This window comes from Anoplopoma fimbria, chromosome 7 (assembly GCF_027596085.1).
Source record: "Anoplopoma fimbria isolate UVic2021 breed Golden Eagle Sablefish chromosome 7, Afim_UVic_2022, whole genome shotgun sequence".
Classification (NCBI taxonomy): Eukaryota; Metazoa; Chordata; class Actinopteri; order Perciformes; family Anoplopomatidae; genus Anoplopoma; species Anoplopoma fimbria.
The window spans coordinates 5152644-5168169 of NC_072455.1; the positions used below are offsets into that span (position 1 = coordinate 5152644).

The following is a 15526-nucleotide window of genomic DNA, read 5'->3' on the forward strand; positions in this document are numbered from 1 at the left end:
ATGTAGCCTCCCGCATCCAAAAACCCAAAAACTGCAAATAAAACACAACAACAACTATATTGGCCATTACCCCGTGTGTTGAGAGAGAGAGAGGGAGAGAAACACAGAGAGAGAGAGAGGCAACAAACAGTCGCAATAAATTCACATTTTTTTTTTTTTTTTTTTTGGGAAATGTTTTCATCCCCCCGGTTGTTCCACGCCAGCGCGCATAAAAGTCTACATGTAAACAAGAGTGGTGGATTTAAAAAAAGAAAAAATCCCAAGTGTATAAATGGAGATATGTCGGCTATATGGTGAAAGTAAAGACTCAGTGTACTTACGGGAGAGGCGGCGAGGAGATTAATGACACGACACGTCATGATTACGTTTCACTTGAATTAAATACATTACGAGTTGGGAAAAAAATGGAAATCAGGGTTGTATACAAGCATACGCCGTTTCCCCCTCCCTCCTCCCTCCGTTTGGTCACCCTCTCTTCCCTCCTCTCTCTCTCTCTCTCTCTTCACTCTCTCCTCCTCCTTCTCCTCCTCCATCTCCCTTTTCTTTTCTTTCTCCCTTTTCTCTCCTTTCTTCTTGCATTCCCCCCTCCTCCCTCCCTCCCTCCCTTTCCCCAACACCACCACCACCACCACCACCATTTATTGCACAGGAGTGGGTGAATAGGGGAGAAAGCAGGGGAGAAGGTGGGAGGGAGAGTGATGTAGGTTTTTTGGAAATGTTAATTATAATCTCGGGGCACGGGCACCATTTTACAGCGCTGTCATCTCTTCACATTTGTATCCTAAATATGGCATCTGGGGTGGCGGGGTAGCTGACACTTTTGAGAGACATTTTTCGGGGGAAAGGAGGAGAAGAGGAGGAGGAAAGAAAGAAAAAAGAAAAAGTTTCACACCAATTGAAGTGTGTTAAAAGTGATGACAGGGAGCCAGCTTGGATGTTGTGGCCGAGCCACCCCGGAAGCACATGGCCTCTTCCAGGACAGGAAAAGATACAAAGTGCACATATTTGGATGAAGGGTTCCCAGCATAAGGCCCGGGGACCACCGGGAGTACCCGACGGAGGCTTCCAGGGGGTCCCCGGGACGAAATAGCAGCAGTGGGAAAGACACACTAAAAGTATCGCTTCCTTAGAAAAAAAAAGTAAAAGACGTGAAGTTTGACTTAAAGCATGAAAAGTGAAAAGATATAGAAAAGAATGACCGCACATACATAGCCTTGTTTCTGATTGAGAAAACACACTTTTGCACATGGCTGCACACACACTTCTTTTTTCGGTTGCCAAAGGTTAAGCCGAGGCAGGTGCACGCCTCCTCCAGCCCACGTACCCGAATCAACATAGTATGCAAAATAATATCTCCTGGTGTCGTCCTATTTGTCCCCTTAATAATGGGGTGTGGCTTGATGGACCTCCCTGAAAAGCAACAAAGCTATTTCCAGAGATGTTTTTAGCCGGCTGAAGGCAGAGGAACTATCTCTAAATCTCTCAAATAAAAGAAAGTCACCTTAAAAAGTTGTCGGCTAAGTTGACAGTCGCCATTTTCACAAACCGAGCAGACATGAAGTAATAGCTTCATTCCTTTTTCAACAATGTTTCTGACAATTTAACTCCCAACATTCACTCTCCTTTCAGCTCTTAATCTGACCTGTTAGATGTTTGACTTTCTTCAACATGCTAGTCGCTAACTTTGTCTGCAGCTTGGTGCTGCTCAGATAGCGTATAGTCGGTTAATCTGAGTTGTTGTTGCTGAAAACAGCTTCACGGAAACATGGCTTAGAGCAGTGAGACTGAACCAAACAGTAGATTGTTCTCCAGACATGTTTTAATACAGGGAGGTACTTGGATTTTCAGTGTATGAACACTTGATCTTTCAAGTTTACACATAGATCTGGTGTGAATTGCATACCGGACAATGATTGGCGTCCATTTTCCGGATGTGACGTCACAAAATCGGCCTAAAATTCAGATTCAAACTGTCTTCAAGTGTCAGGTTCTTCACATACATCATTTCACAGGTCTAATATCCAGGTGAAGTTACAATAAGGAAGTAAATGGAGACATATTTTTCTTTTCTTCTTACCTGTAATGCTAGTTATCTATGTAAATTGTCAGTAGCCTAGTTTTGGAGATATCACCCGCAGAGATGTTTGCTTTCTCTCCAATATAATGGCGCTACACGGCACTCGGGTTGTGGTGCTCAAAGTGCCAGAAAATACGTTTTAAAAACTCAAAAGCAATGCGTCTCTCTCCAGATATCATGACACGGATACTCAAGATAATCCACAAACATTACATCTTTTAAAAAGTGAAAGAAACAGGGTGAAATTCTCTGTGGGTTCAAGACTTTGAGTGACCCCTTTTACATTAGTTGTAGTCCTCGGATTCAATGTTATTAGACCTTTACTGGACCCCGACCTCATGGGAAGGTTGTTAAAATAGCACCACATTTTAGGCACATACAACATGTACTGATAAGAATCTTTTTGCTTTTCACGTGTCATTTTACGCCGATGTTAGTCAAAGTTAGTAAATACCACCAGGTTTTAGTTAGAATATCATGGTCGGGCTTAAAATTAAGTCAAGTAAAAAGCACACAACGAAACATAAGTGCGGAAAACTCGTCACAAACGTTGCTAAGGTAACTTAAAAATGACTCTTTTGGGGACACGAACACTGGTCTCCTGGTTAAAAGTCCTGTGTTTGTTTGACCCACTCACCTCCCCCTCCACCTCCACCTCCCTATGTGGCCTTGGAGGACTATATTCTCTCTCTCTCTTTTGCTCTGAGCGTATCACACCTATGCGTTTACATCGCAGTCAGCACCGACTGCATGCCGAAAAGATTACGCGCAAAAGAGCAAGAATTGCCGAGTCATTCATAAGCAGAATAGTGAGACCATGTGTCAGCGAGACTTTCACGTTTAAGCCCATGTGTGGCTCAACTGTTAATAGCGGACCTGTGGTGTGAAAACTGGGATGTGAAGGGCATTGTGGTCCGAGGACTGGACCCTGAGTTAAAAAAGTTGAGACTCTAAAGACTTGTTGCCTAGAGACAAAGAAGTTTTATCCACCAACTTGACATCCGATTCAATTGGAATCCAGATGTTGGCCTTTTTAACCCTGGAAGTTGCATCCTATAATCATTTTCTGGGAAGTTTATTTTCATTTTAAGTATTTTCATTAGACCCTCACCATCTGTTTTATCTGCTCCATCCACACAACAGCATTTTTTTAGCGTCTCAAGTGCTGAAATTCAACACAGCAGAGCAGAGAGTCAAATCCACAGTACGTGGGCTAGGACGCTCGTGGAGTGGTGAAGCCCACGCGCCTCCTCCACCACCACCACCTCTCTGCCTTTCATCAAAGAGAGTAACAGGAGCGACGTACAGAACATATCGACGAATTAAAAAAAAAAGAAAAGAAAAGAAGCCGGCTGAACAGCCTGTTAAGTAATGATTTGTGCAGAAACGTTCACCTCGACATGTTGTTCGCTTCACTCTATCGCTGTGAGTTTGTTCTTTTTAATAATAGGGTCTAAAACTGTATTCAGATGTAACCTCTGCCATCGTGCATTTGGCTTTTTCTTTTTTTTTCTCCCACAAACATATGGCAGAAATACAAAATTGTACGTTTCCTCAGCTGAAGGCCTCGGTTTTTTAATATTTAAACGCGACGTGCTCCAACGCTGTGTGAAGGTAAATGTTGGCTTCGGAAAAAAATTCAAATGTCTTTGCTGACGCAGAACATATCTCCTGGATCAGCCATTGTAAGCCTGCCATTGTGTATCTGAGAGTGACTGACTAAGTCTGTGGCACATGTGCAGTGCATGCTTGTCTCAGCGTGTGTACATAGTAAATCAATGTGTGCTATATGAGTGTGTGTGTCTGTGTGTGTGTGTGTGTGTGTGTGTGTGTGTGTGTGTGTGTGTGTGTGTGTGTGTGAGAGCACATTTTGCACATCAGCAGCTTATGAATGTGTGTAGAGGTGATATATGTATGCATTCTCTTTCTGTTAATGTGTCTCTGCGACTGAACTTATGTGTGTCTTGTGTGTGTGTGTGTGTGTGTGTGTGTGTGTGTGTGTGTGTGTGTGTGTGTGTGTGTGTCCTCGCTATCTGTTTGTGTTTGTGCGTATGCTGGCGGTACATATGTGTACGTGTTTGCGGCTGCCACAATGGCATCATCACCCGCCCCTGACGCTTTGATTGTTTTCTCCGCCGCAGCAGAAATGCACCAATTAATATGCAGAGAGTGAGTGAGACGGTGACACACACACACACACACACACACACACACGCAACACACACGCAACACACAACACACAACACACAAACACACACACACACCCCCCAAAAAAACAAAAAGAAAACAGCCGTGAGGGAGGGAGGGAGGGAGGGAGGTGTGATGGGAGAGAAGGAGTGGGGGGGGGGGGGGGGGGGGAGAATAGTGGAGATGAAATGAAAGATGAGGAAAAGTGTGTGTGTGTGTGTGTGTGTGTGTGTGTGTGTGTGTGTGTGTGTGTGTGTGTGTGTGATTGAGAGAGAGATGAGGGTGGAGGGGCGTAGATGAGGTGGTGGGGGTGAAATCTGATAGATACTTGAGTAAAAACAAGAGAAGGAGAGAAAGAAAAGAGTGAGGGATGAGGCTGAGGTGGGGTGAGGAGATGGAGGAGATGGAGGAGACGGAGGGAGGAGACGGAGGGGGGATCAATATGTACATATTCAGTGAGATATGGTGGGAAATCAATTGAGAGGAGGGGAGGAGGGGGAATTGATTTTGGGGGGAAGGTGGAGGCAGGCGGTTGGGGTGGGGGGGGGGGGGGGGGTCCAAGGAAAGAGGGAAGGAGAGACGGGGGAGGAGGAGGAGGAGGAGGAGGAGTGCAGAGGTGGAGTGATATGTGGCTACGGCTGCTGTCCTTTTTGTCGCAGTGTCAGGGTATTGATACTGTAATACACCCCCACCCCACCCCACCCAACCCCACCACCCCACACAGACACACCATCAACCCCCCCATCACAATGCTGCCGTGACAACGGCTGTCGCGGCGACGCCTACTGGCACAATGCAGCCACAATACAGAGGGCACTGAAGCATCACACACTCAGAGAGAGAGAGAGAGAGAGAGAGAGAGAGGAGAGAGAGAGTGAGAGCAGAGCAGGCCAGAGAGAAAGAAAGGAGGGAATGGATGAGGATGAATTAAAAAAAAAAAAAAAGAAAAAGGAGGAGGGAGAGCAGAGATACGAGGAGGGAGAGGTGGAGATTAAGAGGGAGGGAGGAAGATGGACGGATAGAAAAGGGGAGACAGAAAGAGATGGAGATGGAGATGGAGAGGGAAGAGGGAGGGGTAGGGGGTCGGGGGACGTGGATTGATGGAGAGACAGGATCTAGGGAAGGAAGGAAGGAAGGAGGGAGGAAAGGAGGGAGGAGGAGGAGGAGAGATGTGGCGGGATAATATTACATGTGTAAAATGCCGGAGGGTGTGTGCCCATAGAAACATGTTTAATGGCATTTATTATTGCAGGAAGGTTGTGTGAGGTGCTTTTTTTTTTTTTTTTTTTTGACAGAGTGATGCATGTGTGTGTGTGTGTGTGTGTGTGTGTGTGTGTGTGTGTGTGTGTGTGTGTGTGTGTTTATGTGTGTTTATTGTGTATTGTGGATCCATTTTGGGGCGACAAATATGCAATGCACATACATACCTGTGTCTAGACGTGTGTGTGGGGATCATGATGATGGCGCTCCGTTATTGGAGTTTAAGGATATATATCGGTAATAATAATAATAATAATAATAATAATAATGATCCATATTATGATGTTGTATATTAATAGCATATCGGTCGCTGCCCTGTGGAAAAAAAACAAAACATGCATCTCCGAAAATGTCAGCGCGGGTTTTTCAGCTTTGTGACAATGGATTAATCTGCTTATCCAATTGGTTTACGTAACTTAAGAAGTAGGGGAATTTTCTCAACCCCAAAAAAGGAACAATTTATCTGGAAACAATTACATGTTTTTCTCTTTTGAACATTATGAATTATCAGTTTTTTACATCACATCCGCTCGGTTTACCCTCAATCTATGTCATCACCATTAATCGTGACTGTTTGTTCTTTTGCCCGGACGACGAAAAGAAAATATATATATTAAAGAATTTGTACAACAATCAAACACACTAATCGTGCTGTAAAACCAGATATCAGTGTTCATGTTTTCAGTTTGAGAGTCTGTTTCTGAGTGCTTTAAATCATTTGTTAACTTGTATTCAAAGCAGGAAACACACACACACACACACACACACACACACACACACACACACACACACACACACACACACACACACACACACTGCCTGCTCTGACCTCCCTTTGCCAAAATGTCTGTGCCGGCATATTACTGTATCTCCCTCCAACATGCACTCTCATTTACAAAAGAAACGCTTGGCTGGCTGCCTATAAGTCAGTTTATCCGCGTGAGATGACCAACGTCCCTCTTTTTCTCTTTTCTCCCCCTTTTCTCTCTCTCTCTCTCGCTCACTCACTATCTCATACAGTGTGTGTGTGTGTGTGTGTGTGTGTGTGTGTGTGTGTGTGTATGATCTATAGCTCCCTGCCTCCACCCTCCCTGCATCACCCCCCCCCCTCCCTCACCCTAACCCTTCTTAATATGATGTAAAAAGCTAATCGCATGCAAATGTCTGTTGTCCCGGTAACCGGGCCTGAAAAATCCCTTTGATGTTTCCCCCGACTCATTCTCTTCACGTTCTCTTTGTTCGCCACAGTCTCGCTGCTTTGTCAACATCCCCCTTTTACCCCGCTCGCTCTCTCCCTCTCTCTCTCTCTCTCTCTCTCTCTCTCTCGCTCTCTCTCCTTCATCCATTCTGCAGCTCTCTCGGCCCCTCTCTTAGTTCTTCTCTCCCATTAGAAAAAAAAAAAAAAAGTTCCAACTCTACTTTGTGTCTCCCTCTTTCTATAAGCCCCCTCGCTATTCTTCCTCTCTTTTTCTCCCCCTCCTCTCACCCCCTCGTGCTCCTGCTCTCCCTCTCCCCCCCCTTGACTGTGCCTCTCTGTCTGTCTGCCCCTTCGCCCTCGCTCATTTCCCATCATTCCCACCTACTGTCTCCTGTCCTTCTCCTATGTCGCTCCCTTTCTCTCCCTCTCTCTCTCCCTCTCTCTCTCTCAGTTCTTCCCCTTCCTGTCCCCCCCCTCTTCCCCTCCACTTTACCCACCCTTTATCTCTCATTCCTCTCTCTATGTCCCTCACATGCACAGATGGACACACACACACACACACACACTCTCTCAAACGGGCCCTCCCTCCTTTAGAGAATTTGATCCCTGCAACTATTTGATATGGCGCTGCACATGCAGTTATCTAATCATCATTTTTTTTTTTCATTTTTTTTTTTTTTTTTTTTTTTCTGTGAGGGTTCTGGTGGAAGCCGGCAGCACAGCTGGCTTTTTTTTTTTTTTTTTTTTTTTTTTTTTGCAGAAGAGATCCCACTCATTACAGCAAGTTATAAGGCTACAAGGTTACAGGCCTCATTTTGAGGTAGGGCCTGTTACAAGGTTCACCTCCGACCTCCAACCTCCTCTGAAAATCCTCCTCTGAGAAGTTTTGGAACTTGCATCCAGTTTTAATTCAACACAGAAAAAGTAAAAAAAAAACAGTACAGTTATCAAGTAAGCTTAACATAACATGCATTTCCAACATTCCACATTCCTTCCCAAGAAAAAAAAAAATGTAAACATCAGGCAGAGTGTGTCGTAGGAAAAGAGAGCGAGAGTAAAAAATAAAAATAAAGTTTCTATACATTAATACTGTCTTGGGTATTCTGCATATGACGATCCATACTGCGGTAAGAATGACCGATGGTGTTCATTACGTTGCTTCCAATACAGCGGCGTGTACCAAACAGCTACGGGCTGTGAAGTGTGCGGCGCCCGTCTCAGAGCCAACAAATTACATATTGATTCAGAAAACGGCTCAATAGCCATTTGCAATTTTTTGGGGGGGGATTTTGAATGCAGATATGAAGCGTGATAAATCTGATAATGGCAACAGTCTGAGGCTGGAGCCACTCTGTAGGAGGGGGCGGGGCTTGACCTCCAGCCATCACCATCGCCGCCGCCGCCGTTGCTGGCTTTCGCTACCTGATGGTTTCATATTGTACCTTGAGCGCCATATCGTTTGATACACATGCCATCCCATCATGGATGATGATTGGTCTCGCTGACTGTTTGCTTTCCTTCATAATGAACTACATCATCATTAAAAAAAAATATATATATTGATACCTTTTGTTATTGCTGCATCATAACATAAAACGATGAGTTCCAGGAATATCATTGCCTCCATATGTAGCACTAATCTGCTGAGAGAAGTGCGACATGTGTTTCTACTAATGGACCCATGACTAATGTTATTTTTATCATATGTTTCATTCAGTTTTGAGATATGAGATCTTAAAAGGAAAAAACGTTCAACATTTTGGGAAATGCACTTATTGGCTTTCTTTGGAAGAGTGGAAAGCTGAAGGATGAAAAGATTGATAACGCTTTCATTTCTAAGGTCAATGTGTGGACAACCCAAGCAGATGCTTAGCTTAGCTTAGCTTAGCTTAGCTCAGCTCAGTTTAGCGCACAAAGACTGGTAGCAGCTGGGAACAGTTAGCCTAGCTCCTAACTAACTAAAATCTGCCTTCCAGCGCCTCTTAAAACTCGTCAAAAAACATGTTAAATCTGATTTGTTTAATTTGAACATAAACAAAAATGTGAAAATGAGGTGTAGTTTTTCAGGAGCTGCATTACCAGATTTTTCTGAGAACCTCAAGGAAGTTACTGTGCTCATCCGTTAAATAGTCTACTACAACCATGAGCTGTCATTATTTCTACGGATAAAACAACAGGATATAAAGTGTTAATTAGTCTTAACTAATTGCATCTTTAGAGGCACCTGCAGGTAGTTTTTGTCGCCTTTTGGATAGAGGCAGCTGTATCCAATCTTTATGCTAAGCTAGGCTATCTTCTCATCAAACTCCTGTTAAAGACAGTGACAATATTTCCCCAATATGTCAAACTGTTCATTTAAAGATAAAACATCCACTATCATCACAATGACGAGGGCCTTTGAACGCATCACTAAGAATTCTTCAAACTGAATCTCAAAGATTACCAACCAAGAGGTCTTAAAAGAAACATGTTCATTTTTTTTCTTTGAGCAAATTACCTCTTTAAGAATAATGCAGTTCATGTCTTCTGGCCTCAAGCAGAAAAACCAGTAAAACCAGAATAAGGCACATCGCTCCATTTTATGGAGATCAGGAAAGCTCAGACTAAATGTCACAATACGTCTTTGTACACAAATCGACATTGCACAGACACCCATTTTTTTTTTATACCTTTGGCACTTAGAAATATGGAACTAATATCAAAAAGATATATAGCATTAAATACCTCATCAGCACACTTGTTGCTGACATAAGTTATACTTTAAAGAAGACTAAACGCCATTTCGCCCTTAAGTCCTTGCCACTGTTAATACCACACCATTAGCTTAAACAAACAGTCGGTTATGACACCGTCAGTCTTTTATCGAGGCGAAGCTCACGATGTGCGTTAGTGTGTGTGTGTGTGTGTGTCTGTGTGTGTGTGTGATCAGATGTAACCTTGCCTGCTGTTGATTTAGCAGCTGTACCAGGCTCTGAGGCGGCCACAGCGAGTGTTTGTGAGCATGTGGACGTGAATAAAGCTCCACTGTCTTATAACAATAAGAATGACTGCATGTCGAGGGACGCTGTGAGTGTGTGTGTGTGTGTGTGAGTGTGTGTGTGTCTGTGTGTGTGTGTGTGCGTGCTCACACCACCCCTGCCTCATTTACATAGATGCAATCACACCTAGGCAATGCCACGCATTTTTACACAGGCAAAGGGTGGAAAAAAAAAAAAAAAAACAAAGGAAAAAAAAGCCTACAGTACTCCAGTCGGCGGTTATGAAAATGACAAAGTACATAATACATTCCAAATCTGCAATCCTACGGTGGATTTACGCCCCACGCCCCCCCCCCCCCTTTGCATATTACTTCCTGTTTATTATCAGATGCTGGAGCATGTGATGCGTACAGTCAGCCAGCGGGGCAGTCAGTGGTTCAGACCAAGTGGTTTGGCCTAGTGGGGAGCCGCGGGGCAGACAATGGCCGCTCTGTGTGGCTCAAGTGCCTTTGGTGTCAATGACTCTGCCAGCAACTGAGACTGGCAGATCCAAAATGGCGGAGCGCGGAGAGTCCCCGCTGGTGCTTGTCAGGGTTTTGGAACAGGGCAGTTTTGATCCTTTTTTTGGGGGGGGGGTTTTTGGAGGCAGCCTTTTGGGTTCATATCTGAGCCGGGAGGTTAAAAATGTAGGGAAAACAGCTGCTTTTGAGGCTAATCTGCTGGAATTTTAGTTCTTTTAAGGAGGTGGGGGGGGGGAAAGAGGGCAAGCATGGGGGAGAGGTTCAAAAAAAAGAGTCTGAGGTTGGTTTATTTCATCTTCTCGCTCCTCAAAGTCCAGTTTGGCTCGCCCAGAGGTGGAATAGAGATGTGTAGATCTTCGAAAGAAGTCCAGGGTCCAGTTTCTGATTGAAGAAAAGTCACAGGAAGAAACACATATAAAAGAAATATAACATTTTTTTATCCTTTTTGTTGTTGTTGCATGACTCTTAAGCATTCTTTAAGATACGTTTCAGTAGAAAAAGAATCAGTAAAAAGGTGTAAAATCAGAAAGTGAGCGATGCAGGGAAGTGGTGCCACATAAAGAGAGCATCAGCAGAGAGAGAGAGAGAGAGAGAGAGAATAAAAAATGAAATAAAAGTGTAATAAAACGAGTAACTTACTCTCGTTGAGATGACAGTTACACGGCTGTAGAGGGAGACTGACTCTGAGGAGGAATAAAGAAAAACAGAAACAGTCACATCTCTTTTTTTTATTGTATTCTGCACTAAAGTGTGCAAAAAAAAAAAAAAACGTGCACGTGCGCGGGCGCAAAAAAAAAAAGCCGGCAATCCTCCCTCTGTTGTTGAATATGTGCGTATATAGCTGTCTGTGTGTTTGCCCTATCTGTTTGGGCCGCGTGCGTCCGTCTGTCTGTCAATCTGTTCCCAGAGCAGTCTGTTTGCCAATCTGTCATATTCTGTTTGCTAGATAAGGAGATTGAGAGAATGTGTGTGTGTGTGTGTGTGTGTGTGTGTGTGTACAGAGCAAATTCATTTAAACTCCACCGTGGAGCATGAAGGCAGGTATTGCTGTTTTACTCACAGTTTAGAAGATAAACACTCACTGTGGTCACTTTACTAACGTATAGAAATGATCTTTCTGTTTGAAGGACACCTTTTTATTCTTTTTTTTTTTTTACATAAACCACCTCACTGAAACTGTAGCAGTTGTCGCACAATGACTCCACTAATCTCGAACATCAGGTTACGTCCAAATGGCAGCTGAGGGACATTTAAGTTTCCTTTTTTTTTTGCACATGTATCAAAAATCTTAACTTATGTATGATATATAACACATGATTGATAGTGAGGGAAAAATCCAAAGTGGCTTTTTGAATGGAGTTACCCCCCAAAAAAACAAAACCATGCACGATGATCGCTCAAATTACTGTTTAGAAAATTACATGTCGACAATTTATGATTCCAACGTTTTTGGTTTGAGTCCAGCCGGGAAGCTTTATTGCACACTTTACTACTTTTCCTTCCTTTCCTCCCTTCATTCCTTTGTACTGTCTGCTATTGAATTGGGGCAAAAATTCTTGAAAGAATAGGCGGACGATTTTTCGCATTTTCATACCTTCATTTGAAGGTACTAGTAAAGAGATGAAACTTGAGAAGAGAGAAAGACGGATTCAAACTTTGGATGTTGCAGTCTGTGGTCTCCATGTTAACCTCTAACCCACAGGGACGCACCCTGCTAAGTGTACCCTGTTTTTTTTTGGGGGGGGGTTTGGTTTCCTTCTGTCATGAAACAACCTAAACATAACTGACTTTTTCACATATTCACCCAAAAAAAAACGAACACACATATATATTGTATTCAAACCAACCTAGGAATGGACATGCAGACACACAGGGTCTGAGTGTTGCGAATAGAATTTAAGCCTGAGGTCAAAATGACATATTTCAAAAGTGAACTCCCCCTTCTTTCATGACAACACGCTACAATACTGAAAGCTGAGCGAAGATGAAAGTGAAAGTTAGTCATTATGCTTTGTTTCTCTCACTAACTCTCTGTCTCATCAACCTCATGTTTCTTGCTTTGAAACTTTTTGGGGGAAATGCTGTCATTTACTGCAACTTTTAACGTTCACAACAGTTCATGCATACGGCACTTCCTCGCGCGCTCTTTCCCAGCATCCACCTGTAGGGCTCCACAATCTAGGTTCCTCACTCCCACTGGCTTCTGCTGCGTATGATTTCCATATTCTGCCTTCGCATAATAATAACAACGACCCATTCTATGCGAGTTGGCCGACTGAACTGATACTAGTGACAACCGGTGCATGGTTTGAAAGAATGCTGTGCTCATTTGCAGTCTCAAGGCTCGTCTTTGACCGTGCATAGTTATGGAACCATCTCAAAGTTCCTATCAGGAACTGTTTTTTGGGGGTAAAAAAAAAAAATGCAGATTCCTGAGTTGGAAAACAAAAAGAAAAATCCTGCAGTTCCACTTTGGATTCCCTGGACTGTGTGTCGCTGTGTGACCCCCCCCTCACCTGGGAGTAACTTGTTGATCCGGAGCTCCTTCTGGGGTCCCTCCCAGACGCCGGGGATCCCCCCTCCTTCTGACTGCCGACAGAGGAGGAGTCTGAGCAGCTACTGTGGACTGAGACAGAGAGAGTGTGTGTGTGTGTGTGAGAGAGAGAGAGAGAGAGAGAGAGGTTATAGGTTAACAGATAGCATCACAATACAGCATAACTAGCAGGTTTTAGACACTTTTTTTTTTGCTCCAGGTAGTGGATTAAATGCTAAATAATGATATCATCCTGCATGATTTGCATGCACAGATACTTTTGCTATTGCTATGAGTAGTGTGTGTGTGTGTGTGTGTGTGTGTGTGTGTGTGTGTGTGTGTGTGTGTGTGTGTGTGTGTGTGTGTGTGTGTGTGTGCGCTTTTGTAATGCAGAGAAATGCACTTGTGTCATAAGGTTTTTTTCTTGAGATGGAAAAACCTGGGAGAGGCCTGGGTGTGGGAGAGACAAAGGGAGAGGAGTCAGAGAGAGAGAGAGAGAGAGAGAGAGAGAGGAGGCATTTTTATCCCCCCCTCATCCTGTTCAATGAATTTCTAACACAGCTTTCTGTCCCAGAGGACAATTCATGCATTGAAATCCTGAGCTAGCTGCTCTCAATGAGACACCTGGTGAGCAGTATGCGCATTACACCGGGCCGTGAATGGGAAATCACTTTGGCTCTCGGAGCAGCATGGGGCCTTTGGAGAGACTCCATGGAGGAGCAGGAATCTGAGGAATTATAGTTATGTTTGGGACTCGTTTGTTGATGTTGTGTTAGGGTCATAAAGCGTCGGTACGTTGACGTGTTTTCCAGGAGTTATTTTTGTGGCAAAGGTCATATTTTCTCTCAATCTGCCTCTCTTGGTTCTGTCTCCGTTGCTAAATTCCTCTTTTTTTTTTTCAGGTGGAGTTCTGACTGTACTCGCTGTACTCAGCAGGAAACCTGTTGGTAATGTTGCTGATATAGTAGTATAACTGTCAGAGCAAGATCTTTTTTTTTTTGGTTGTCCTTTCATTGACTCTTAATTCATATCACCGACTGAACATTAAACACATATTTGCACTGATGTTTTAGGTCGCTGAGAGGAATTCTGTGTTAATTGTGGCTCATCAGAAAATATTTCAGTATTTGGTTAGATGGGTACAGGAATGGTGATGGGCGATATGGTCAAAATCCTTCACACAATAATAGTAAAGTAGCACTATTTTCTTTTTATGAACAATACATATATAATGTTTTAGTAAAAACTCAAGTACAGCACAGTCTGATACTTGTATTTTACTTAAATCACGTGTTTGGATTTTATGCTACTTTATAAATTGACTTTATTGCTTTAAGTACATTTGCTAATACTTCTGGATATTTTTTTCTGTGCTTTTACTTGTATTTCTGCATTTTTTTTTCATTCTTTTCTTGCTGAGTGTACTTAAAGCTACAAAGAGAAACTTTCATTTTGTGTTGGTTGAAGGCCAAAGCATCCAACCCCGTGGCAGCAATGATAAACATTAAGAATAACTTTATAGAAAATATTCAATCTTCTCGCTGATGGTCTTGTTTACTTAGTCGGTCGTAAAGAGGAGTCAGTTTTGAATTTTGACTGTTTCATAACCAAGATCAAAAGTTCCTCATAGTGACTTAAAGTAAAGGATCACAATACTTCTACAGTACCACGGCTGATATAATACCATGCTCATAAAAACACAAGAACTGTGATGTTTATATATAATTGTTGTGAACCAAGTGTCAGAACTAAGAAGGTTTTTTTTTTTGTTTTGTTTATAGATACTATAGGAAGTGACAAATCAGGACTGAAGGCTCTGATGGGGATTTGATCACAGCAGAAGCAAAAAGGTGCTTTTTTTTTTGACTGAGCTACATATTCTCTGCAGGCACGTCAGAGCTCTTCAAAATGTCTCAGTGTGAGTCAAATATCAAAAAATTCATAGAATAGCCCGGGGCTGCCAGATTGAAAAAAAAAACAAAAAAACATACCACCTCTTTAGCTTGTCACAGGGAGAGAAGCACCCAGGACCCGTTTAGTTTCCTGTCTGTAATCTCAGCACTTCGCTCTGAGCTCCGAAAAAAGTATATTTGAACAATCCAGTAATCTGATCTGGTCACATAAAAACCGGCCGGACTTCCTGAAGCCGCAGTTTCAACTGAAAAATGATGTCGACTTTCTGTGTTTGTAAAGTGGGAAGACTCTGCACACTTCAGTGATTTAGCTTTACATGTCAGTTCAGTACTAGGTCACAGAGTTTTCCTTAGTATAACCATTACAAATCACGTCTCCCCTAAGAGCACAGAGCGCTCGTAGCACCTGTGTCATCCCACATGATTTGTATAATATCCAGATGAATTCCCTTACCTCTGTCGTTGAGGCTGTAGATGGAGTCCAGTTCTGAGCCTTGAGTTCCTGTCGCGTCCAGCAGCAGCTTACTGGAAATCCCCATGCAGAGGGACTCCTTCAGACACAACTCTGGGAGGAGAAACACAAAAAAAATGCAAGAAATCACACACACACACACAGAAATCATATAATGTATGAATAAGCACGTTACAGTATTCCAATTTTTGTTTTTTTAAAGGGATACGACAGAAACAACAGTGTCCAGGAAGAACTGGACGAAGAAAATTCTGTTTGTTTATTGTTTGGGTGCATCGGGAACGACGACGCTTTAACGCAAAGTAAAGGTGCGATATGATACTGTAACCTGAACCACCTTATAGGAAGCGACCCCGAGGCGATATGACATGTGATAGCCAGCAGTGC

General features: G+C 43.2%; 1 protein-coding gene across 1 annotated transcript in view; it reads right to left on the minus strand.

Moving 5' to 3' along the window:
* Positions 1 to 10425: 10425 nt before the first annotated feature.
* The window catches only part of arhgef40 (Rho guanine nucleotide exchange factor (GEF) 40), a 36273-nt gene continuing 31172 nt past the window's right edge, over positions 10426 to 15526 (minus strand). The window contains 4 exon segments of the mRNA XM_054601684.1: positions 10426 to 10602; positions 10861 to 10904; positions 12738 to 12847; positions 15122 to 15232. Coding sequence (XP_054457659.1) covers positions 10878 to 10904; positions 12738 to 12847; positions 15122 to 15232 — 248 coding nt within the window. The 3' untranslated portion in view covers positions 10426 to 10602; positions 10861 to 10877.